Raw genomic sequence first — 24,996 nt, forward strand, 5'->3', positions numbered from 1 at the left:
GTGGTTTATCATCCCAACTCGCGAACTCGAGCGAACTCCCGAGAGTCCTAGAGAACAGATACGACCTGCCTCGCATCAACGTTTCTTAGGCCGGTATTCGTAGTCGGATCTTATATTTAAGACCATCTTAAGTACGATCTTAAGATGTTATGAACCAATCCGTCCGCGTTTGTATTTATAATATTTACATTTATGTGACACTTAAGGCCATTGCACGTAACAAAGTTTTAGTCATAATCGTAGGGCCGTAAGAAAATAGGCCAATCACACTCGATTATTCTTTGAGGAGAATAATCGACTGTGATTGGTCTATTTTCTTACGGCTTTACGATTATGACTAAAACTTTGTTACGTGCAATGGCCTTTACGAGAGTCCGGACATGAAATTCGAATGTATATACAGTGCACCAAATGCTTTCCGCGGAGCTCTACTCTGTAAGAAAAATTCAGAATTGCCAAATCGTTGCGAATTACTGGATAATTTAATATAAACTGTGAAACAAGGGTGTCGATGTGAAAATAAATTACCACGTTTATCTCGATTAGTAATTTTTCTATCATCAGCCGAAGGCCTTTCGTCACCTATTAATGAACTACTAAATAGTCACCTATTAATAAACGTTACCAAAAACATTAAAGGACACAACGACATTGTTTTCATAATTAATCTACGGCCTTTAATCGTGGTCACTCATTAATAAACCATTACCAAAAACATGATAAAAAATTATTTTCATAATTAATTTTTGGGATAATACTTTTTTTTACATCTGATATATTGCCATATATGTCTTGAAAATATGTACAAGCGGTTGTCAGAGCAACGAGTAGTAAAAGAACGAAACCAGCAGCCTTGCTCCTTTTTCTGTCTACGTGATATTGAAAACGCATGATCTATCTCTTTTTATGTCTTATATCGAGGGTTTTGATTATAAGTTCACGATGTACTGTGAAATACCGTTGTGACAGAGTGCCATTTACAAGCATACTAAATAAATGCTATGAGAACAAAGAATGCTGGAAATCATATCGGAATTATCACGCGCCTTTTATCTTCAATCCGTCTAAACTGTCAGCATAGCTGTTTTGAAAATTTATTTAGCACAGTTTCTTCTGCATTATATTGTAGCTGTCATTTCTGTGTACGTATATTTTTGCTTATACTAGTATTTTTAATCGTAAAATCGAAAATAACGAGAGAGACGCGATTAGTTGGGCGAATGGCGATGAAGGGAAAGAGTGGCAAACTTGGAGGTGAATCCGAAGATAGGATCGACGTGGATAAACCACTTTGGAACCAGGACACGTATCTCGGAAGATGGATGCATTACGTCTTCATCACCGACTGCCGCACGATACTCGTGCCAAAGGGCAAATTGTGGGAAGCAAAAAAGCTCTGCGAGGACTACAAGTAAGTTGTAATGGTAAAGCTCTCTCTCTCTCTCTCTCTCTCTCTCTCTCTCTCTCTCTCTCTCTCTCTCTCTCTCTCTCTCTCTCTCTCTCTCTCTCTCTCTCTCTCTCTCTCTCCTCTCTCTCTCTCTCTCTCTCTCTCTCTCTCTCTCTCTCTCTCTCTCTCTCTCTCTCTCTCTCTCTCTTTCTCTCCTTCTTTCTCTAAATTAATTTTTTCACAAATCTCTTCTCAAATCAATTTGTTAGCGTTTCAATTTTTAAAAAATTAAGTTTATTATAAGGATTATTAAAAAAATAATACATAATTATTGTATAATTATATATAATAATATAATATGTCAGATATTATATATAATAATTTATATAATACAATTATATATAATATGTAATATACATATAACACATAATATGATTAATATAATTATATTAAATTATATAGTTATTATAATTTATTACAAATAATTTATGTTTAAAACGTTAATGTTTATTATTATTTATCGTTCGACTGTTACTCAGAGCCGGAAAGGAGCCGGAGGGCTTGCAAAGAAAGGACATAATCTACGCGAAGAAGCTCAAGGATAGCGCCTTCCATCCCGACAACGGCGAGCTCATGCACGTGATAGGGAGAATGTCCTTCCAGTTGCCTGGTTCCGTCGCCCTCACCGCTGCCATGTTGACCTTCTACAAGTTAACTTTCTACATAAATAATAAATAACCGTCCCACGCACACGAATTCCCGATCAATGATCGATTCCCGTACGATTCTATTTCTATCGTGCACGATATTTCCTTCAGATCCGCCTTCGGCGTGATAGCCTGCCAGCTGGTTAATCAAGGCCTCAACGCATTTGTCAATTACACTAATCGAAACGCGATGAGCGACGAGCCGCAGGACACCGACGTTATCCGGCAGGCGTTCGTGCTCGCCACCGCGGCGAGTTGCGCGGCCGCTTTGGGATTCAGGAAGCTGTTCTCCACCAGAGGCACTCTCTTTGCAGTTAATTCACTCTAAATCTAATTCCTCGTTCTTCCCCGAATTTCCTGTTTTATTCATACGAACGTTTAAAAGACGTCATCAAACAATGTCTCAATTTTCCTCTAATCTTAAGAAAATGACAATTAATAAAATTCTATAAAATCGTAAATTTAGTATAATTCGCGATCTCAAGACTTTCGATTATTTTACTTATAATTGTCATTTTTTAAGTATTTGGATTTCTTTTTATTTTTAAATATCGGAAAATTAATTGTAACGCAAAGAGGAACGCAAGATCGATGACGGTTCAAGAGATTGTCTTCTTCATCGCAGAGATTCGCTCCGTTTTGCGCGGTGGCTGCCGGCAACATGGTAAATCTCCCCATCATGCGACAACGGGAGATCGAACGGGGTATTCCCATATTCGTCAAAAACGGTGACGAGGTGTGCATCATGAAGTCACAGGTGGCCGCCGTCAAGGGTATCTCCGAGTGCATTTTCACAAGGATAATAATGGCCGCGCCCGGAATGCTGATGATCCCGATCATCACGCAACACATGCGATCGTACTGCTTCTACCAACTTCGTCCGTGGATCACATTTCCCGTCGAAATTGGCTTATGCACGCTCTGGTAATTCTCATAGCGTGTTTACGTAAATTGATATTGCGCAATCCCGCACAAATGACGCAAGTATGTGTTGATAAAAAAAATCTCTGGCGCAAGTATATTAACAAATGTCCCTTTTTCTCCTTAGCTTGCTGGTCATGATCCCTTCGGCGCTCGCCATTTTTCCGCAGAGAAAGTAAGAGTTTAAATTAATTCTGAATACTTTTGAATAAAAGAATTAATTCTCTTTTAAATAAGGAAATGTATTAAATATAAAGAATGTAACGTGTTTTTCCTATTAAGCTCGATGACACCGGAACTGTTAAAGATATGTCCGGAGGAGTACGAAATATTTCGAGAGAAAATGGGTCAGCGCAAACATCCGGATAAAGTTTATTATAACAAGGGATTGTAGTCAGTATAAATAAAAATAAATTTATATTCTGTTTCGTATTGTACAAATATAAACGTATTATTAGACTTTCCATTCGATCTGTGAAGTTTTTGAATTCCCGAAATACGAAATTATATAGGAATTATTAAAGCTGCATAGAAAATGCTAATATTCAATTATCGAACAACATTTATTGATGCAATCGTGATGTTACTATATCAATCATTAATTATATATGTAGCAAAGAGTTTCTTATTGTATCTATATATGGCAGCATTTTTACCTTTGACAGGCATCACGAAATTCAATAATATTAATAACATTAAGTAATTACAGTGCTTAAGTAAATATTGCATTTAAAACATGCGAAACTTATAAATTAATGTTAAAACGCCTGACACAGGAACAATTAAGCACTTATTTATATAAATAAAATTATTGCTACAATTTGTAATTATGCGTCAGTAAAACACCAATGTCAACGTTTCATCCTTTACTAATCTATTGTTTCTATTGCATCGTGGCTAAAGACACTTCTCTCTTATTGTAACATACTTTAGCATGTGCCGACGGAATTTATTTTATCATCCTGCGGATATTACGTCTTGTGTCTAAATCCTAATTTAAAATTGACTAAACGTTAATTAAAATATTATTAATATACGACATTAAAAATTTAATACGTCAAATCATAAGAAAGAGCTGTGCGTAAATTTTTAACAGCAAATTAAAAAAATTCCTATTATAATAATTGACTCTAACTTAATAAGTTATATTAATATCAATTTCGAGTTTGTTTCTGATCCAGCAGAAGAGTCTTACCATCACTGTGTCACTTGAAACAACGATATTTTTATAAAGGATGGAATAATAACACTTATTTACGTTTTTAGTTTCATAAAACTAGAACTTTTCATAACATTATAACCCCTTGTTAAAATATAAATACGTCGGCAGTTTGCCTTCGCAATTCTTTTGTAGTAACTCGTAGTTTTCCGGCTCCCAGCGCTGCAAGGTAGTCGTTTTGAAGAAGCTACAAAACGCATCGCATAATAAATAAAAAATAAAATATAGAAAGAAGAGTTTTCAAATGTAGAATATAGAAGCATTGTGTTTACCACATTTGTGGAAATAGCGCACACGCCGTCGGCACCATAAACGTCAGCCTGTTTGACACAAAATTCACATAATAATTAATGTAACAATTTAACGGCAACGATAAGGCAGGCAAAAATAAGATAAAAAAGGGTGTGATACTCACGAAATTCCACACATCATAATTTGTATCGGCGCGTGCAGTGGTTTGATTCTCTGCATCCACGCGTATTTCTCCAATCTTTCCATTATGGGCGGTAGGATAACTGCGGAAATTAATTATCGTTTTAATTAACTAGATGTAATGCTGCAAATAAATTCGTAGAAAATTTTAATAAGTAATTTAAATTGAGATGTTTAATCGATTTTTCAATACATACGCATGCCGGGTGCGCACATGACGATTCTCGAAATGACGACTTGACTGATGCCTTTCACAGCCGCGAGCTGAAAACATTTAACAACGGTTACTAAAAAATTCCAATATGTTTAGCGTAAAGTTTAATAAGATTTACAACGACACCATACTCAACAATTTTAATATTATCTCATTTTGCAAATTTAATTTGATAAGATATATAAATTAATCTTTATGTGCGTGTGCGTTGTGTGTGTGTGTGTGTGTGTGTGTGTAAAATTGAGCAAATTTATTCGCCAGCTATAGATAATGTATACCTTCGATTTTGTAAGTTTCCTGCCGTCCTCGTCAACGAGATCCACGCCGTTCGCAATTTCATTCTGTCTCATTAGAGGGATATTAGCGCAATTAGCGGCCGCCACTGCGGCGAACGGAACGTACCTCTGAAATAAGTTTTTTATCTCTTGTATTCAGTAATCTAGGCTTCCAACAATTCGAGACGAGTCTCGGATACTTTATTTTAAATTATATACAGGGTGCTCCAAAAATAAAAGCTCTAATATGGTCGATCTTCTTACACAAATTAAAATAAACTACTTCAATTTCGTCAAAATGGAAGGTTCGTTAGTTATTGATGTAATTTCTGGGACACTCTGCGTAGTTTCTAAATTGCTCTTGCAAAACTTACAGCCATTAAAGGGCTCGCGCGTTTCTCCCAATACGATTTGCATCCTATCGCAGTTATCATCGCCGCGATAGTAGCACTAACGTAAGCTACACCTAGCTGATTGGTCGTTACAGGACTGTTAGCATTCCTATTGGTGTAATTGACGAGCGCGTTGAAAGACTGGTTGACCCATTGCCAAAAAACTACCGCTTGAGTCGTCCTAGATCGAATCAACATAGTTAGTACATAGTGTGTTAGAAAAGAAGCAATAACATGTTTTAGATCATGCGATAAGTTCTTGAAACGAAGAATAAAATCATAGAAGCTCGATTTACAAAAACATAATATTTTATTAAAATTTTATTAAAATAATTAATAAAATTTAATTAAAATTTAAATAAATAAATCAATATTTTTTTTACTTGGTTGCCGAAACGTTTCTGGTTTCTTCAAAATGTCGATGTGATAAAACGAAAGAATCTCCAATGACCGTGGCACGAAAAAGGATCGAATTTCCAATGAAAAATTGAGTTCTGCAGAATACCTGTAAAATTGAAGCATAGCGCCGGTAATGGCCATTCCTCCCGGCACCTGGAAGGACATTCTGCCGAAGACATTCTGCAGATCGCCGGTGTCGGGATGAAAGGCGGATTCGTACAGCTTCCTCGCATAGATAATTTGCTCTCTGGTAGTATCGGCTGGCTCTTTGCCAATTCTATAATGTACAAGAGGCGAAGATTTTCAAGCGATTCGAGAATACAAAGTCGAATGCACATAGCGTCCCATTGGCCGCATTATTATTCCCAATAACAAATTTTAATTCAAAGGAAACTTAGGTTGAACACAAATGTATTGACATTTCCAACTGGTTCAAGAATTGATAAATATATTAAATATATATAACAGACAGAAATATTCGATATTATTGACAGTGCTAAAATTTTCGTTTTCGAACTGACCAATGCTCGTCGAATCTACTAAAACAAAAAAGAAATTTCATGACGTATATTTCCTATTACCTGTACTGCTCGCACAACTTTTTAGCAGCTAACAGCTCCGATTCTGATTTGACGCAGGTGCGGAAGTCGGTCATCCATGCGAAGTATTTCCACCGTCCCACGAAGGTGTTTTGATCCCACAAGGGTTTATCCAGGTCCATTCTTTCATTCGCCATCGTGTCCAATTAAGAGATATCTCCAGCACAAATCTCTAATCAGGAATATAATTCGTGAAGCGGAAGAGATGTTATAATTTTACAAAATCGACTTTTTGTAAATTGGAAAATCTTAATTTCCTTCCTTTTTAATATGTTTTCGATGTATTTACTGTTATTTATAAATTGGAAAACTTTCGCTCGGTTGATACGCGCGATAAAGAGCATACAGAGTGTCTCAAAGTGCTAGAGTAACATTCTAAGACAAGATATACTGCAAGTTTTATACAAATGGATCTTACGTCGAATGCTGGCCGTTCTGCGTGATCATACGTTTCGCATATAAGCCATGCTTCCTTTCGTAATGTTACAAGAAGTCCGACAAAATGAGGATATATTTATAGTTTCAGTGCGCGAGCTCTCTCTCTCTCTCTCTCTCTCTCTCTCTCTCTCTCTCTCTCTCTCTCTCTCTCTCTCTCTCTCTCTCTCTCTCTCTCTCTCTCTCTCTCTCTCTCTCTCTGTGCATGAAAATAGTGCGCTGCGGTCGAGCATTTTTAATATATACACGCAGCAATTTTCGCTCCTTGTCATCGAGATGTTACGTAATATTTTTCCACGAGCAGAATGAGCATAATAAATAATACATACACATAGTTGATATAGTTATAGAGCAAAAGATAAAAGGTCAGTATTTATTGTCGATGCAAATATTCTTCAAAGTAAATCTAGCAAAGAACGAACGATATTAATGTTGTAATCTTTTACTATTCATACAATTTTCAAGTCGATTTGAAGTCATAATTCTTGTATTTCGTTTCTCTTTTATATTCTTTTTCGTCAACAAACTTTATCTAAAACCTTGAAATTTTGTTTCGTCACCAAATTTTATTTAAAACTTTGAAATTTTTCCATTCAGAAATATCTAGTTTTGTGTCTACAGAGAAATACAAATCTATCACTTATATTTTCTCAAATTTATTTCTATATGCATTAAAAAATTAATAAGTCTCCTACAGATAATTTTTGATAAGAGATTCTTTTGTTTTGGGATATTATGTCAAATGTGCCTTCCATATATTGGAATAAAATGGGGATCAAATTTTAATATTCTTCTTCATAACAATCCTCTTTGATTCGCGAGCAACAGATGCAAGTGTAAAACTTTGAAAACTTTTTCGCGAACGTTCGGTTATCAGTGACGAGATATCGGCTTTGATTTTTAGATTACCTACTGCAAATGATAATGATAATAATTACTCGCATGCAATTTAAGAAACGTTACAGATTAAGACGATTTATCGTATAATATAAGAAAGCTTTAGATTAAGACGTCTATAATATTCTATAATATCAAAACGGCCTTATGATCGAAATTTCAACTGTAAACAAATCTGATAAGCGATCATATCTCACAAGAAATAAAATAAAGGGACCCCAGGTAGCACATATTAGTTTCATATACGTTTTTTGAACGTATACATAGGTAGTTTCATAACCGTAAAGAACCGTTAAGAAACGTTTGAATAAAAATGTTTTTAAAACCATGATTTAAGAAACGTATTTTTTACGTTTTAACAAAAATACCTAATATTTGTTAAATTTTTCTTTACAAAATTATAATTTGCTTTATCTATATATATAATAGCTTTAATAGCCTTTTTTGAAACATTTAAATTTATATTGCACTAATTATTGCACAAAATAAATCATTTTATCCATGCACATATATCCACTTATTTACTTAAATTAATTTTGTCCTACCGGTCTTAATCTATTTGTCATCGGACAAATCTGAGCTTAGAAAACTTCCGACAGTTGCAAAATAAACGTTCTGCTGAACGTGGCCATTGAAAGAACATTTATACGTGTGTTCCGTTTTGAAGAACTTCCTGAACTGGTGCACATCAGTAATGCAATTAAGTTAAAGTGAGACAAATATATTTTGTTTCACTTTAACTTATTGCACGAATATGCACCAGTTCAGGAATTTCTTCGAAAAAGAATAGACGTCATAGGTGGTATATGCATAAAGCTTCTAGAACATTCTCACGCTGTCTCAAAGACGTCATAAACACGTTCAAAAGACGTACTTCGAATGGACATTTTTACTCATGAGAAACGTTTCTAGAAATCGCTTATAAAACGTTTCGGAAAAACGCTTATAAAACATTTCTGAAACGTGTATGTGCTACCTGGGACAGTCCGCGAAAGTCGAAATGATGCTAAATCGATTGCAATCTCATATAGTGGAATTGATAGATAAGCGTCATTGCGCATTAATCGGTGTTGTGTCATTCATACATATACGTCGCCGCTAATCATTCGAATGCAAGCCGTAATTGCGCAAGAACGTATTACACGTTTCAAGAGCCCCAGCACACTTTTCAAATCATCAAGTAAAAACATAGAGCAATAAGGACAAAATGTAATAATTAATTAAATAAAACCTGCTTCTCTGTTCATATTGCCGTTAACCAATTTAATTCAATCGAATAAATCTTAATTTGGTTTAGTCGACGTATAAATTATTAACTTTCTTATTGCAATCAAAAAGTTTTAATAGATCTATCTCCTCTTTTTTTATTTAAAAAAATTTTTTTATTATCCTTTTTCTTACCGGAATGCCATAGTACGATTTGTAACGTGATTTTTGTCATCTTTTCGTTATTTAGTTAATGTGAACGATCCTAAATTATTTGCAGCTGTGAGAACGTGTGAACATGGCTTAACAAGCGTCACCACATTACACGCACTTTTCGCATTATCAATATTCCTCTCGTGCATCACTTCATCTCTTCCAGCACTCGTCACATCCTGTATCGACTCCGCGCTCTCAGAAAAGTCGCGGTCGAAGCGGCGCGGCGACCCAGTTTTCGGTAGGGTGCACCGGCAATCACAGTGGTCGAACCAAATGACCACTTGTGTTACCATAGCGCTTTTTACATCAAATGTCAACGACATAGACACGGAGCAGGAGAATTACGCCGCTATCGGGCCGCAAATTGGACCCGGTACGAATAAAATCCTGCCCTCCGCTGCACTCGCGTCGCCTTGAAGCGCTTATGCAACGTTTTATTAAAGCATAAATCCTAGCCACTCACCCTACCCGTGAAACGCACGCTGCACGCTGGAGTTGCGCTCGGCCGTTCCCGGCCGTTCTGTCTCAATGTCGGCAAGTGCCGAGCCGAGACGTGCGACGGGCGCCCGGCGCCGAATCCAAAAGGAGCGATACCGCGTGCGATGATCGTACAACGAGAGCCCTTACTACGCTACTGACCACACTACTGACACCGGCGAACGCGCCCTTCAATGGGAGAGAACTTGCGCTAAGCCGCGTTCATACCGTTTACAACATTGTGTACAACGGTGTCAATAGAATCTATTTTAATCTCACATCGTTGTCCATTATTTTGATTAGAATCGAAGACTTTACAAAATCAGAGATTTATGTTAAATAAAAAGGTGTACATATATAACGTAGAGATGGAACTACGCTATATCAGTTTTATCATATCAATCTGCGCAAATTTGCTTCTCTGAAAATCTGGCGTCGGTTGGTAGCATTGTTCATAAGTTATAAAACGAGTGTGGCTCCAGGGCCCCTTGAAGCGCCTTTTATACAGACCTGGCGTGGCGGGCCGCCTCCAGTGCGCGCAGGCGCACCGGGGGCGGCGGCGCAGCCAGCTGTGTGGGCTGCTAGGCAAACGTCCCCTCTACTTGTCAGCCCACACTCTGTCCCCCACCTGCCCCCTGGCCATAAAGCTTTACCGCCCGCCTCACGCGCACGCGGTCTTCGCACACAGCCGCAGCCGTCGTTCCTCACGTCATCCGGTTCAGACAGACTGCGAGCGAGCGAGCGAGCGAGAGAGACAGAGAAAGGGGCGGGAGGGAGAGAAAGAAACAAGGGGCGGTGCGTCGCGGCGCGGAGCGGCGCGGCGCACGAGACGACGACGACGACGACACGAGACGAGCCGCTCGCTCCTCTCGGTCGGCTCGGTCGTAGCGAAGCGAAGCGGAAAGCGCAAAGCCCACACCACACACCACCAGCTTACTCGCACGCTCGCTCGCAATAACTCTAAATTCGAGGCAAGATGGCGGCCGCGGCGGCGGAGGCCCCGTCCGCGCACCTCGCGCTCGCCACGGGCAACAAGATCCTCGTGACCGTCGAATCCGTGCTGCCAGACATCCTCGTGGTATCTTTCGTCCATGGCGCCAAGTGCTTCCAAGGTGCGCTCCTCGACGCCACTAAGAGGTAAGATTTAAGGGAGAGAGAGGGTGAGAGGGAAGGAGAGAGAGAGAGAGTGTGTGAGAGAGAGAGAGAAAGAGCGATATGAAAGGCCTCGTGCTGTGACTTGTTCTTTTTTTTAATTTTTTCCCGTTTACCGAAAGCCTTTGTTCTGTCATCGAAACAATATTCAACCCCCGACCACCCTTCGGCTTTGAAAAAATCTTGAGAAAAGGGCGCCCTTATGCGGGCTCCACCGCTGAAGCCAAAGGTTTCCGACGGCTGGTGGTCCCGAACAGAGCTTGGGATTAGCTGATTCATCGATCTGGCGATCCTCAGGTCCATCGGGATCAGGTTTTGCTGGAAATTGATGATGCTAGTGCTTATCACACCAAATTTTAACGAATTAAATTCTCTCGCGAATCATTGATCTCTTAGGAGTTTTGCATTGTGTTTCCCGAGACCTGAGAACAATGTGTTTTTTTGGAAATTGGTCGGTATCCAAGGTACTTGAGTCACTATTTGTGAACGGAATGACGAACACATAATGGAATGTTCAATAGAAAAGTTGATGACTAAGTCCACTTATGGTTCGTCCACTTGAGATTTCTCGAGATGTTTGGTGATCCTGAGAAATGTTCTACAAGTCATAAATTCAAAAAACAAGCCCTCGGAGAGGGCTTCGATTTTTTAAATCTTTTTATTGCTACACGCAAGTTCGTGGTTTGAGGCAAAGTGACAATTGCTTGTCAAACCGGATATTAATGACTAGGCTCTTTTGTGTCATTCTGCGGTTGTTATTTCCTGCAGCTTTATGTAGGCGTCTCGATATTCCAGGATACCGAGAGCTCGAAAAATTCAAAATAAATCCTTGAACACTAATCGATTCATATTCTTCAAAATTGTAGCAATAATTTTGAGAGAAGCAAATAATTGTATTCGGGAAACAAATGTTACCCATAGCTAATCCTTTTTTTTCCGCGTACAACAATTCTGAGATTTTGGAGCACGAGACGCGAAAGATCTGATAAACTTCTCAATTTCGAGTATTCAAAAATTCAAGAACGCCGAAGTATTATAGATTGCACAGCTGAACAAATAATTTATGATGGTTTCTTATCTTCGAATTCATGAATTCGAGGAAATTAGGATTCTAGAATTGCCACGCAAGCCAAGATTAAGGTACAGGCAAATAAAGATCGGGACAAAAAGCAGAATGATCTATGATCGATGTAAACGATGATTGATGTTCCATTGCTAGACGAAGTCCGGTTGGTTACCGCGGTTATAACTTGCAATCTTCAGACGTATCGTCGAGATTCAAGGATGTGTTATGTCCAACTTAAAAATTCAGGTACCTGGAACAAAGCCAATGTTCCAAATGTTTGACAGCGTCAGGATCTCAAGGAGTCGTTATATAATCGTTCTAAAATTAGGCGGTTACACAAAAGTGCCGTCGACTTTCTCGTGTAGCACTCTCGGAATTCAAGGATCTCTCTTTCGAGCCTAACTGCATATTTCATTCATGAAACGAAGTATAAATTGTGAATCGGGAAGTAGATTCTGTCTCTTTTACAAGAATAAATATGTATCTGTAAAAAACTAGTGTAACAACTTTAAAAAAAATTAAATTTTGAATGAAACGTCGATTTAATATCTAGAAATAATCAGACTGTTGATGTAAAAGATATATTAATTATCTTTAAAACTTTAGGAAGTTTTTTAAGAAAAAAAGTATTTCTCCGACTCTCACTTCGTTTCTGGAGTTAATGCCTCATTATCTTCCCCTATCACTTTTAACTTTCTAATTGTCGTAGTTGTCCAAGCTGAAATTTGGATCGGAAGGTTTAAAGCTTTGTGATTCAGTTTTAAAGTATCGTAGAGAATGATATTAAGATTCGAGATATTTTAATTATCACGATCCACGGGATTAAGTTGTCGCAGAAGTTGGAGGCGCCGTCCGACGGCGCGCGACGCCCCGTGCCCGTCGGCTTCCACGATAGTGCACGAACTTAACGCACGAAACTTGGCACGAAGTATCTCATTTCCTCCGAGACGTAAATAGGTCCAAGTGCCGAAAGGTCCGATAATTTTGATAACTTATCTGTATTTTAATAGGAAGTGTGTATATACGAGCGCGTATACATTTTCTCCTCCCGGCGCCAGCTGCGATGGGCGTGGAAGTCCCGCGAGTTTCGTCAAATTTCACACGACTCGGCTGTCGCAAAGTCGTCATGAGATATTACAAATGAGATATTACATCCTCCGCCTATTTTTTTTTCCTCCACTTACATACACGTGTAATTGCGTATACCCGGTGTCCCGCGAGTGTCGCACGCTTTCCCTCGATGGCTGATTCAACTCGGGGAATTCTTTTCGGCGATAATTTAACGGGAGAGCGTCAATTATTGGAATTTCCTTCGCGCGACAGTGTCAGAATCAGATTGCTAGTCAAATCGTCCTTTTTTTTAATCGAATGTGAGGTTCATCTGCAATTAACGGGCGAGAGATTGACAGTGGCGAGTGACGGGTAGTGGGGTTTCCGCTTCAATAAAATTTCTGTTAAGGCAATAAGCGGACTTCGAATAATCGGGCAATACGTTGATAAATGTAACGGAAGTTTCGTGTCACCCGGTATATGCTAAAAAGACGTGGCTGTGGTGACTCATGGTCTCGCATAGTAAACGCCACCTTCGTAATACAGTCGTTGCCGACTTCTTTGATACGAGCAGTCATTTCGATTATTGGGAAATCAACTAAGTAGTCGTTATATTAGTTGACCACTGTTGTGGCAGACACACGAGTTAATCTACAAACTTATGAAGGGCGAGCTCTATGTATAGCCAGGCCAGTAACGCGTGGGAAAGGCTACTTAAACTAAATTTACTCAAATATTATAACTATCGAGTTTATCGAATAAGATTAATTAACTTAATGAATTCCATTATTGAAGTTTTACCATGAAGCCGTTGTGGTTCATCGTATACTCAATTATATGTTATTGCAACATGAATTGAATTTTATTATTGAATTAACTGAATTCGCTGGGTGTGATAATTAAAATGGATATATTAAAAACCGATTCCGTCGAAGGCTATTATTTGGCGGGGTAAACTCATTTTCGGTCAACGCCGTGCAATTATCCAATTTGTTCGATTCTATCGCGGAATAGGGGTGCAATTTCGATGACTTCGAAATCGCGCTGGTACCGATCTCGATCGATGTCAAATTGCCCCGAACTTTGCCGTCCGAGCGCGCTCCCGTTTATTCGAATGGCAATTTTGCTCGTGCAATCGCTACTTTTGTCCGCTGAAGCAGTTGTCTTTTTTCTCAGCGCATTTTTCTCAGAGGCCAGCCGGGGTTAGCCGCCCCGTGAGTCCGGAGCCAGGCTCGTCGCTGTGGCCGAACAGCTGTTGCCCGTTTTCTTACCCCGCGCCCTAGGTTTTCTTGTCCAAGCCGGGGCGGCCAATGGCCGCTCCGTGTCGCAATTGCACAACCATTGCCCGGCAGGGCTGTAAGCGGGGTCAGAAGGGTCGTTTAGGGTCTGGTGATTAGCGATACGTCTTAATTAATTATTTGGGAATATCCAATATTGACTGTTCTTATTGCGTCGTTCGTTTGCTTTCCTTTCGTTAACTTTTGTATCTTTATTGCAATAATAAACGACACCGTTTTAGGTCCGATTGATAATATTTGATATAACAATACTGATATTTTAGTGCGTTTTTCATTTATTGGTGAATTTTTTTTCACGCCAGTTGTGTTGTAATATGTGTGGCAATTTTGTAAAATCTCGAGCTAGGCTAGATAAGGAAAGATAAGTGATCCAGAGACGGTATAGTTCCTGTTTACGGCCCTGAATGCTAGTCGGGGCCACCGACCAACCAGGCCTGGCTTGTGTCACGTTGTGCACGACGGTATGGTGCGACAGAGGTTCCCATACTTTTCCGCTGTGCACACTATAATTCGATATAAAATCTTCTTAGTTCATTCTAGAAAAATTGGCGGTGTTTTAAAGAATTTCGGGAAATACGATGAAATATTTATATACAGGGAAAAATAAAGTTTCCTTAACAATGGTTTACGTTCAAAGAGATTAAATCCGCCTTTTTCCCTTTCTAAAAAGATTGGTATCAAGATTAGCGTCGAAGAATTCCTTGAAACATTCTCGGGCGATTGTAGAACTCATGATATTTATATATCAATTGCCATGAGAGTATTAACTTATTTTAATAAAATATTGCCACATTTTTTCGTTAATTAATTTCAAACAGACTTTATTTTAGCAGAATTTGGGTTCGAACGAGCTGTGTGCTCTATTCAATCCGCATTTAGGAAAGATCGAGTGCAAATCGATGACTAAATTCGTAGACGACTGTCCAAGGACATGAATTTATTAGACTGGGGAATGGTATTTATCGATCTGCTCGACATCGAGCCAAAATACGTCCCAGCTGTGCGGCTCGCGTACGATCCAAGGTTGAGAACCTCCAATATAGTGGTCTCGTGTTCGTCAGGAACAAAGGGAATATCGTCGACGTCTCTGAGAACGCCACCATTTGCGGGTCGAAACTGCGGATGTGTGCGTGGACACAAAGCAGAGAAACAGCCACGTATACCAACGCCGTAGGCCACGTTAACCGTCTGCTTTATTTACTTAAGAAATGAGAAATGAAGCCAGTTGTTGTTACAGTTGTTTTCAACGAGATAATTGCGAACGTCGGGAAAAACAAATTAGAATTCTAATTGCGAAGGTCGAAGATTAACAGAAATTCGATCGGTGTTATCGAATAGAAGCTTGTTGATTGATCAAAGTTCAGTTAAAAATGCAAATTGAGGCAAGCTCAGAGATTAGATAAGCGCGCACATTACGGATTTTAGAGTACAAGAACGGGGAAAAAATTTGAATAATTCTAGGACCAACGAATTTACACGACTGCGGGAAATCTTCGTGTTGCAAAATTACAAATTGGATAAGCGGCGATAGCGGGCAGGGACCCCCTCCAATTTATCAGGTTCTATCATAATCATTTTCACGTCGTGGCGAATCTGCTGATTCCCGATATTCCCTCCCGGCCATTTTTCTTCCCTCGGCGCGGGCTGACTCGGAATTTCGAGGGTCTGCCTCGTATCGGGACCCAGAAAATATTAATGGATATACTGTCAGAGGCTGTCGCTCATTGTACGCGCCTCTCTCGAATCAATACCATGACATGGCCGCGTTGTCGGTGCACGGGAAGCCGCCGAAGCATACAGCCGAAAGCGTTGCCCAATCTTCTGCCTGGCCATTCTCATTTCGCGTCGGTTTCTATTGAGAGCTTTGGCGCAACGACGATCTAGCTCACACTTGTCGATGCACGTAGGCAAGTTAATCTCAAAGTCGCGAGAGAATCTAGAGAACTCAGTAAAAAAATTCAAGTCTTAAAAATGGAGAGAAACCATTTGTCATTCCAACCATTTTCGGTGGTAGAAGTCCGTATGTCGATCGGAAGCCTGTCTCCTAGTCGAAAGGAGCAAATCCAAAATACTCCTCGAAGCGTAGAATTCAGAGGGGAATCGAGATAATTAGCGTTGAGTAGAGTATCTCTCATAAAGGAACGCAAGAAACCTCTTCAATTTTCTCGGTGTTTATTGATTCGCGTTTATGTAAGGTGAACGAACGAATCTCCCTCGGCTATCGCTACGTGCGAAAATAGAAGACTAATCAAGTAGTCAAGCAGTCTTGAGAAATCCCTAAGGTAGCGGCGCGTTGTAATGTTGAGTCTTCAACAGAAACAGACAATAAGTTCCGAAACGACGGAAATATTGATAAGGCGTCATTATCTCTTCGGATAGTTTAGATATCGATTTAAACTTCACAAGACGCGCTATGCATTATGTTCCTGTAGGGGCCTTCCCTGCGGTGTTCAGCCCCCGGAGCCGGTGCCGGACCCCGATGGCGACAAACTGGCGACGATCGCGGCGCGTTTCAGCTACTTCCAAGAGAAGAGGAGCGCGTCTTCGTCATCGGCGGCCGCCGTCGTTGCCAAGGTCGATCTCCGCAGGAGCATCAATCCGCCCGCTAGATACAAGAACGCGAGGCCTACGGTGAGACTGAGACCCCGCCAGGTGCTCTGCAGCAAGTGCCGGTCGATCTGCAACGAGAACAGCGAGAATGTCGACGTCAGCAGGAAGCGAAAGCACGAGGACGCGCAGCAGCAACAGCAATCGCAGCAGGTACCGCGAACGTTGCTTAGGATCCTATATACATATACATATAGGATGTCCCATTCATATGTAAGGCTTCCTTTGTACGGATTTTTCAAAAAATTCGCAAAGACGGAAATTGTATTATTATAATAATCTACAAATTTAAAAATACTTGAAATCAGGGAAACTCAGAATTCATAATGAAGTTGAAATCTACCTATATATTTTTAAAAACTCTTAACTGTCGGTATTATCGAAAATGTGATAACGTGGATCATATCAGTCCTCAGAGTTTTTAGCTCTGAGTTTAAAGCTCCGATAATCGACCACTTTTTTCGGTAACGTTAATCTCATCGGGCTTCTAGAGGCTCCAGCGATGTCGTTGCGCGTTTAATAGATGTTTGATCCGAATTGTTGCATGGAAGTAAACTATTTTCTTTGCTGATTCTACCAGCTGATCCCAGGGTCCACGAGAAGAAGCGACCGACGTTGCGGTCAGCAACCGCAGAAGACTCAGCGAACACTGCTGTCGGAATGCCGGGCGGAAAGCACGGTCTCCAATCAAGCGACGACGAAGACGACAAGTTCGAGTACCGACTCGTCGAAGCTGGGAGCGTCGCTGATCCCAAAACTGTCGAGATTGCAGCCCAACGAGATCAGCAACGCGACGCAGGGGTCCGGTCAATTATCTGGTACGTTTTCACGTGTTACACTTTCGATGGAGTGACTATTAACGTTAACTTCTACAATTACCGGATATTTTAAGAATATGCAACTTAAAAAAATTATAGATATATGTATTGGGATTCTGTGCGAATTAACTGTGTGAGAAAAAGTATCCAACTCCGAATTTACTTTCCTTCAGCAAACAATTTGCTTTTGCGATGTATTTATTTTCCTAATGATATAATAACATCAGTTAATTACATGTTTCATACGTAGAAACCTAGAGAGCATATATCATACCAATTATGCACAGCAGTTGAAATTAAAACCAGTTACATGAATGGAAACAAAGTTCAAATCTTGAGAATTAAACATATAACTTGACATTAATAGATTATACAGGACTAAATTTTTATCTTATTGTGCTTCATGTATATAAATATAAATAATTTAACAAAAAAATTATATATATAATTTATCTAGAGTTTTTAAAATATCCGTTTCATTTTATTTTGTGTTTCAATTTCTCTAACTGTGTCTGTTTAAAATAATTCGAGGCGATACGTATCTCCAGGTGTTTGCGAAAATAATAAGTATATGAGAATTAGGAAATATTTTTCGGATTATTGAATTTCTAGACGAATTAAGGAAGTTTAATTGAAGATATGATCTTGATCTGTATTTGATCGTATTGAAGACTGGACAATTGTTTCAGACAAAGTAAAGGTCGCAGCGAGCGCACAATCTTCACATTGGCCTGTTAGAAGCGAAGAGGAGGCGTCCTTGAACATGCTGGCGTCGTCGCAGGAACGGGTGGAGTCCACCGCCGACTGTGACAATAATCCTTCGACGGCTTATTGCGCCACGCCAAGAAGACTCAGCAGTTCGTCGGTGGAGAGCGCGAAGGTTCCCGAAGAGGAGGACAAGAAGACCTTCGCGGCCGCGGATTCGACGATGAGACTGAGAACCGGCAGAAACCCGAGAAAGAAGCGCTCGGTGGGCTCGATGGAGGATCTCTGGGACGAATCGGTGTTCGAAGATCCTACGAGAACTGCCAGGACCACGCCGGTGATTAAGATCTCGTTTGGTGCGCAGGGCGAAGGGACTGTTCTCAAGATACCCGCGAAACCTCAGGATCCTGACGCCTACGAGCAAGAGACGGATGACGCCGATGACGCTCAGCAAGAGAGTGATTCTCTGGAGCTGCCCAGATCCTTCGGCGAAAATTACGAGGGCGAGGAGGACGGGCAGGAACAGGTAGATCCTCAGAAGCAGGGCGGCGTGGTGAAGGACGCTAGTGCAAAGGCGGCAAAACGGGCCCTAAAAAAGGCCAAGAAAGAGGCTAGGAGAAAGATGCTGGGCGGAGTATCACCAGCGAGATCTCCTTGCAACGGATCGCCGAGGTAAGATTACATCAAGTGAAAATTATATAAATCCAAGCAATCCGTAATTGGCATAGTTTTGAATTTTATGGTATTTTTTATCTTTTATTTTCTTACAATATATATGTATATAGTGTATGTATACATATAAAATAAATTATATAAAAATACATCGCACAATTGTATGATTATACAATATAAAGAAGTATTACAACTTTTATTATTATTAATTTATAAAATGTATTTTGCTGCATATTAAAAATTTTTATTTAAGAAGCCATATTTTTTCAAGAATTTACCGATTTATCGCTATTTCAATTTATCTAGATACAACCCCACGTATGATCCACTCTCATATCACCGCCGGAAGCACAAGGTAAAGCATAAAAAGAAGCACAAGGAGGGCAGGAAGCACAAGAATCAGCAACAGCAGGAACAACCGGATCAGCCACAGTCTGAACAATCCTGTTTGGATTCCACGGGACAACCGCAGCAGCAGCAGCAACAGCAGCAGGAACAACAGCAGCAGGAGGAGGAGCAGCACCAACAGAATTGGAATGTCTTACCGGGCGGCGGTGAGTCCTACAGAGCCATCAAAGAGCAGTGCCTGAAACAGAAGTTGTCAATATCCCTCAAGAGGTTGAACACGAATGCGTACGCGCGTTGTGATTATCCTGTGAGTAACGCGTCCTCCGGCTGTAAGAGTTCGGGCGGTAGCAGCGACGAGTTGAGCGAACATGAGCCGGAAGTAGAGACTGCGCCAGATTTTCCACCCCATCAGTCGCACCCACTGGTCATGCGTCTAGCTGCCACCCCCGTGGCGCACTGTCTTACAACCAACGGTAAGCGGATGGACGTGGGCGACGTCGTATGGGGCAAAATCCATGGCTTTCCCTGGTGGCCTGGCAAGGTACGCTCAAGATGTTTCAAAAAAGCTGATTGTACGGTTATCTCTCAATAATGATAAACCCTTAATGTAGAATAAGTTACAACAATCATCGTTAACTTAGTATCCATTGCTATCATTGAATTTTATTATGTGCAGGTGTTAAGTATCACGGTATCTTGCAAGGAAGACGGTACCTCGTCGGGTCCTCAAGCTCACGTGGCTTGGTACGGATCGTCAACGAGTTCACTGATGTCCTGTGATCAATTAAGTCCCTTTCTGGAAACCTTTAAGGTGTGCACATTCAAATAATATAATAATAAATAATAATAAAAATAAACAGTAAATAATGGATTGAGTAGTTAAAACCGTTTCAAAAGATAAAAGGTACGAACGTAATGACTTTTGGAAATTTGTCGAATAATTATGAATCTGATTCCAGACGCGATATAACAAGAAAAAGCGCGGCCCGTACAAGGAGGCGATACGGCAGGCCCAAAACGAGGCTCGAAGTCAAAGTACGCCTAACTCAACTAGCAGCGTGTTGAACGTCTGCGGTTCGCCCCGCGAAGTCAACGTCCTTTCCTAAGGGAAGTTCTCCGGCAACCATTCCTTACTAACGAGCATCCGTCAGCGTGATAGTTGAAGCGTTCACGGCAAGAGAGAGAGAGAAAGAGAGAGAGAGAGTTCCGATCGGTAATTAATAACACCTTCAAACTTGTTCAACATTTCTCATCGACTTCTCCTAAAACGTTTTCTTCACGTTTTCTACAGTCGCAACAAGTTTAAATGGATCTTAAAAGATTTTGAGACTTTTTAATTGCTTTTCTTTGGATCTTAACTCCGCGATCGTTTCAAACTTGAAGTAGATTTCGTATCTTTGGAATTTCCAGTACTGATTACGCTTCTTTATCATGATAATTATTGCTGCTAATCCCGCTAATGACTGAAGGCTGAAGATAACACTCTTACGTCATGTGAGCAGGTTAACACTGACTTTTCGCGAGCGCTTGGATTAACGACGGATCGGAATTGTGTAATATATGAAATTTTGTACATACTCATTAGCGCTAATGAAATAGTTACTGATCGATGTTTTGTCAGCCATCTGTCTCGCTATCAATCGCTTGGAGCCAGTCGCGCCGGCATAAATTAACTATCTTTAAGGGTGTTCTAAAGAGTTAGTTAAAATGTAGTTGACGAAAATTTAATATCATATTGTGTATTCTCTTTCAAAGTTCAGGGCCAAATTTCAAATCGATTCACAATTTAGATAAAAGGTTATCAATTCTTGAATATCCGTTTTACAAAGGGTTTTACAGAGAAAAGTGTAAACATTAAAAAATGTTACCAATATAATAATATTTTACACACAAGCAAATCATCAACAAACAAAAATATAGCAACAAAATTTGAAACGATTTATAATTTTTTTTTGAAATTTTTTTTTGAAAAAAAAAAATAGTAGTAACAGTTATTTACAGTCACTAAATCTACGTCTTTTACATTCTATTAGATGTTCCGTAACTATTTATATACATTTTTTGGTCTTTGGATCCCTGGAGAATTAATATCAGAGTTTTTAATATTTCCTGCATACTTTTGGTTGGGACGGTACCTATAGAACATCCTTAACCGACATCTTCACACTGATATTTTTTCTACAGTTCTAAAATTGCTAAAAAAAATTACAACTTGTACTAATGCTAAAAGAATTTTTTAATTTTTTATTGATACAATTAGTAATTAAATTTTGAGATATATATTATCTCTGAAGCTCTAAGATTGAAAAAGTGATAAAAAATTGATAGGATTGAAACATCCTCGCATTTTAATGATGTAACGGTGCTTGAATTATAGTGTTATAAGATCCTAGGTGAATCATAACGCGTTGTTCAGTCATGAAACATTTCAACTTTGCAGAATCGTATTTGTAAAGTGTAAATTTTCGTTCTTCTTCGACAAAAGCAGTCAATATCTGCGGGGTCGACTGACTTCCGATGAAAATTGAATCGCGAACGTTTACTGCTATCGTCACTGGCTTTTCTGTCCTCGGCTTACCAAGCGGACAGTTGCGCGCAAAAATCTTATTCTAGGTATTTTTATCACAAGTACTCACTGTGAGGTTCAGTCTTTCATTGATTAATCTCTCAAACATCTCGGGCGGCGTGACTCGCAATTGCCCAAAATTAATAATTATATATATCGCGTAACTATCTCAGACTGCACATTACCGTTTATTATGTGTATATAATGACATACGTTCATCATATGCGGTATATTTTTCAGATTTGATATGTACATAAAAATCAAGAATATGTATTTATATATATATCTATATACATATATCTTCTAATTTTTATCTATAGCGTGTTTTAGTTTTTTTCTGAGACAGGGAAAGCAGCGATTCGTATTTGAGGGATTAAGTGTATGAAAATTATTGGTAATAGTTATCAATTATTCCGACGGCCGCCATAGTGATTTAAATCGCAGATCTAGCTGGACAAAAGCGCTTTGTTTGCGTGTGCTTAGGACTATATATTTAAATGTAAATTTTCCTTCTCCGACAAAGACAGCCAATGTTTACGCTTTGTGCCAACACTGCCGTGTAATTAAACAATCGATTGTTTGATGTTCGAGCAACGGTAATTGTAAAGCGAATTTACAATAGCTTGGGTGAATTTTGATTCCTAAAAACTAATTAACTATAAAAGCATGTACATTTCTTTCTTCTCAAGAGAGATATATATAAAACGCGATAGAAAATTTTCTTATATAGCTACAGATCGAAAATTGACAAAAAATAGTTTTTATAACTTTGATAAATGAAACCTTTATTGAGTTTTAGTTTGCGAATTGTTAAAACATTAAGATCGCCAAGTTTTAACTTGATTCATAACTCTGGGGACTTATATGTCGATATTACAAACTGGAATTATATTCAGCATTGCAAATTATTTTGTAGAAAAGAAATCAACAATTAGAAATATATATCGGACGTCTGTTCTAATCTAGTAGTGAATACATTGTGAAATCGCGAATAGTACTTAAGAAATCCTGATTATTGTTACATCGATGTTGTGCCACTGCCTCGACACGATTTTCTTCCACGAAAATATTTCCATGTCTAATCGAGTCATTATTGACTGATTTTTCTTTGTAGTGTTGGAGTTGAATATATCTTGTGGAAGGAAGCTCATTTTTGTAGAATATTCGAATTCAATACACGACATATTGAGAACTGATTGTCAGGAATTATTAGGAGAGATATCAAAAATTTGTTGTTAAAAATGGAATATTTTAGTTTAAATATTTTAGTCTAAATTCTTGACTAAATATTACAAATTGTATTACTTAATAGAACATTAATAATTTTTTAATAATTGAAACTTGGAAAAGGCGTTTGTTTTTGCAAAACAATTCTTGCAAATGAGTTTTGTAAAAAGATAAGGCATAAAGAGTCCTGTAAAATCGGCTGCGACAGCCTTCTTGTTTAATTTTTAATTTAATAACTGAAAGCGGGTGATGTTTCCCGCGATTTGTCGTCTATAAATAGGTGCGAAAAAAGAATGTGCGTATGAGAAAGAAGCGGAATGAGAGAGAAAGAGAGAGAGAGAGAGGGAGAGGGATAGAGAGAGAGTGAAAGAGAGAGAGAGAGAGAGCTTGAAAAAAAGAGAAGAGAATGCAAAGATAAGGTGTTTTAAGTAACTGTGATTTTTTTGCAAATGTTTTATATATATATTATATATATGTATGTTATATACATAAATATGAATTAATTTCTACACATAATATAAACGATGTTTCGATGTCGCTGTGTTTATACGGACTAGGCTAACATATCGTTAACGAAAATATGATGACGATTATGATTATTATTATTATTATGGGCGATTATTATTATGATTATTATTCCTTATTATTGTTATGGAGCTCGAGTGTTGCTGATTGCTTGCTGTAAGTATACGTGGATGGACCGTATCGTCTATTGGCGCATTTTTACCGGCTTTTTAAACAAATCGAAACGGAATGTTAGTTCGTTACGAAAAAGAAATTTTGTGCATTTCTTATTTTCTTACGGAAAGAAATATTTTCTTCGTTTATTAAGTAAGCTTTTGTTATTCGTACTTATGAGGCGCCGTGTCACTTAGCTTCGGCCGTTTTTGTTATTTAATTTTTCTTTCTCTTTTTTTTCGTAACGTTTTGTGTTAAATAAGTATTTATGCGCGGCAGAAGAGGCACTCGTACGCCATTGCTTCGCCATAAATCGCATTTTCTCCAGACGTATATGGACTATTGAAAAATATACTTTATTGTGTATTATTAGGAAACACATATGATATATTCGCGATAATATATAGTAATAAAAAAAAAATTTTATTTAGATCTTTTATATTTCAAATGTAACAAACGAATATTTTATAGCTAAACTTTCTCGAGAAACTTATTTATTATTTAGTGAGGGATACTTGAGAGCCTCAACGACGGAGAAATCTGGAGAAGTAATACTTACGGCGAATTAATTCCGCTGTACGAATGCTATTTTTACGCATTTTACGCATAAACGTGCGCTGATTTAGGAATCACAATTAAACATTAATTTACGAGATATTAATGTTGCAAATTGGCGAAATTTTCAGGTAGACAAATGATTTTAATAAATCGGCATATCTACCTCAAGCTTTGTTCTTATCTTCCCTACAATTCGAACACAATCCAATTAACATCCTAAGTATGCAGACTCGAGATTCTGAGTTCGAGACCTCTTCTACATAATTATTTTAATGACTCGTAGCAATTTATTGGATTAGCTGTTGGATTAATTAGCTGAGCTACATCGATAACCACGATGATTGGAGAAGAGGGATGCGAGGATACCGTTTCCATAGACTACGTCCGATTTCCGGAACATCCCCCATCATAGTCATCCGAATTGAAAATCGGGCTCGGTCGGAGGGGGATGCTAGCCCGTGACGAATGCGCACAC

General features: G+C 38.9%; 3 protein-coding genes across 6 annotated transcripts; 2 read left to right on the plus strand and 1 right to left on the minus strand.

Annotated features, from left to right (window-relative positions):
- Window positions 1-296: 296 nt before the first annotated feature.
- Window positions 297-3,479, plus strand: LOC139771425 (sideroflexin-2-like). The gene is made up of 6 exons (XM_071704176.1): window positions 297-1,411; window positions 1,927-2,097; window positions 2,206-2,407; window positions 2,720-3,018; window positions 3,143-3,190; window positions 3,298-3,479. Exons 1-6 carry the CDS (start codon window positions 1,002-1,004, stop codon window positions 3,407-3,409), a joined length of 1,242 nt encoding a protein of 413 aa, XP_071560277.1. The 5' UTR covers window positions 297-1,001; the 3' UTR covers window positions 3,410-3,479.
- An 80-nt stretch (window positions 3,480-3,559) lies between these two features.
- On the minus strand, window positions 3,560-9,925 carry LOC139771423 (sideroflexin-2-like). Of its 4 annotated transcripts, none has more exons than XM_071704174.1 (9): window positions 9,768-9,925; window positions 6,528-6,717; window positions 6,053-6,223; window positions 5,530-5,728; window positions 5,159-5,284; window positions 4,864-4,930; window positions 4,650-4,749; window positions 4,507-4,554; window positions 3,560-4,421 (listed from the first exon to the last, which is right to left on the minus strand). In XM_071704174.1, the coding sequence occupies exons 2-9, from the start codon at window positions 6,680-6,682 to the stop codon at window positions 4,310-4,312; spliced, it is 978 nt and encodes a 325-aa protein (XP_071560275.1). In that variant the 5' UTR covers window positions 6,683-6,717; window positions 9,768-9,925; the 3' UTR covers window positions 3,560-4,309. The 4 variants fall into 4 exon arrangements, with proteins under 4 accessions (XP_071560275.1, XP_071560273.1, XP_071560274.1 ...); XM_071704172.1 differs by having other exon boundaries at window positions 9,763-9,920; XM_071704173.1 differs by lacking the exon at window positions 9,768-9,925 and adding an exon at window positions 9,279-9,420.
- Window positions 9,926-10,484: 559 nt separating this feature from the next.
- Window positions 10,485-24,689, plus strand: LOC139771426 (uncharacterized). The gene is made up of 7 exons (XM_071704177.1): window positions 10,485-10,913; window positions 16,775-17,102; window positions 17,530-17,767; window positions 18,457-19,144; window positions 19,451-20,033; window positions 20,169-20,303; window positions 20,452-24,689. Exons 1-7 carry the CDS (start codon window positions 10,753-10,755, stop codon window positions 20,596-20,598), a joined length of 2,280 nt encoding a protein of 759 aa, XP_071560278.1. The 5' UTR covers window positions 10,485-10,752; the 3' UTR covers window positions 20,599-24,689.
- Window positions 24,690-24,996: the final 307 nt, after the last annotated feature.

This window comes from Temnothorax nylanderi, unplaced genomic scaffold, assembly GCF_030848795.1.
Source record: "Temnothorax nylanderi isolate EJ_2023f unplaced genomic scaffold, tnyl_v1.0 TNYL_tig0039_pilon, whole genome shotgun sequence".
Taxonomy (NCBI): domain Eukaryota; kingdom Metazoa; phylum Arthropoda; class Insecta; order Hymenoptera; family Formicidae; genus Temnothorax; species Temnothorax nylanderi.

Bases quoted from the DNA above. Each gene is read 5' to 3' on its own strand.
- LOC139771425 (XM_071704176.1), top strand. From the start codon at position 1,002: ATGAGAACAAAGAATGCTGGAAATCATATCGGAATTATCACGCGCCTT. The intron at 2,098-2,205 runs GTTAACTTTCTA...TATTTCCTTCAG, and splicing joins GCCATGTTGACCTTCTACAA to ATCCGCCTTCGGCGTGATAG. The intron at 3,191-3,297 runs GTAAGAGTTTAA...TTTCCTATTAAG, and splicing joins GCCATTTTTCCGCAGAGAAA to CTCGATGACACCGGAACTGT.
- LOC139771423 (XM_071704174.1), bottom strand. From the start codon at position 6,682: ATGGCGAATGAAAGAATGGACCTGGATAAACCCTTGTGGGATCAAAAC. The intron at 6,224-6,527 runs GTAATAGGAAAT...TGTACATTATAG, and splicing joins AAGTTGTGCGAGCAGTACAG to AATTGGCAAAGAGCCAGCCG. The intron at 4,422-4,506 runs GTAAACACAATG...TGCGTTTTGTAG, and splicing joins GCGCTATTTCCACAAATGTG to CTTCTTCAAAACGACTACCT.
- LOC139771426 (XM_071704177.1), top strand. From the start codon at position 10,753: ATGGCGGCCGCGGCGGCGGAGGCCCCGTCCGCGCACCTCGCGCTCGCC. The intron at 17,103-17,529 runs GTACCGCGAACG...TGATTCTACCAG, and splicing joins AGCAACAGCAATCGCAGCAG to CTGATCCCAGGGTCCACGAG. The intron at 20,304-20,451 runs GTGTGCACATTC...ATCTGATTCCAG, and splicing joins CCTTTCTGGAAACCTTTAAG to ACGCGATATAACAAGAAAAA.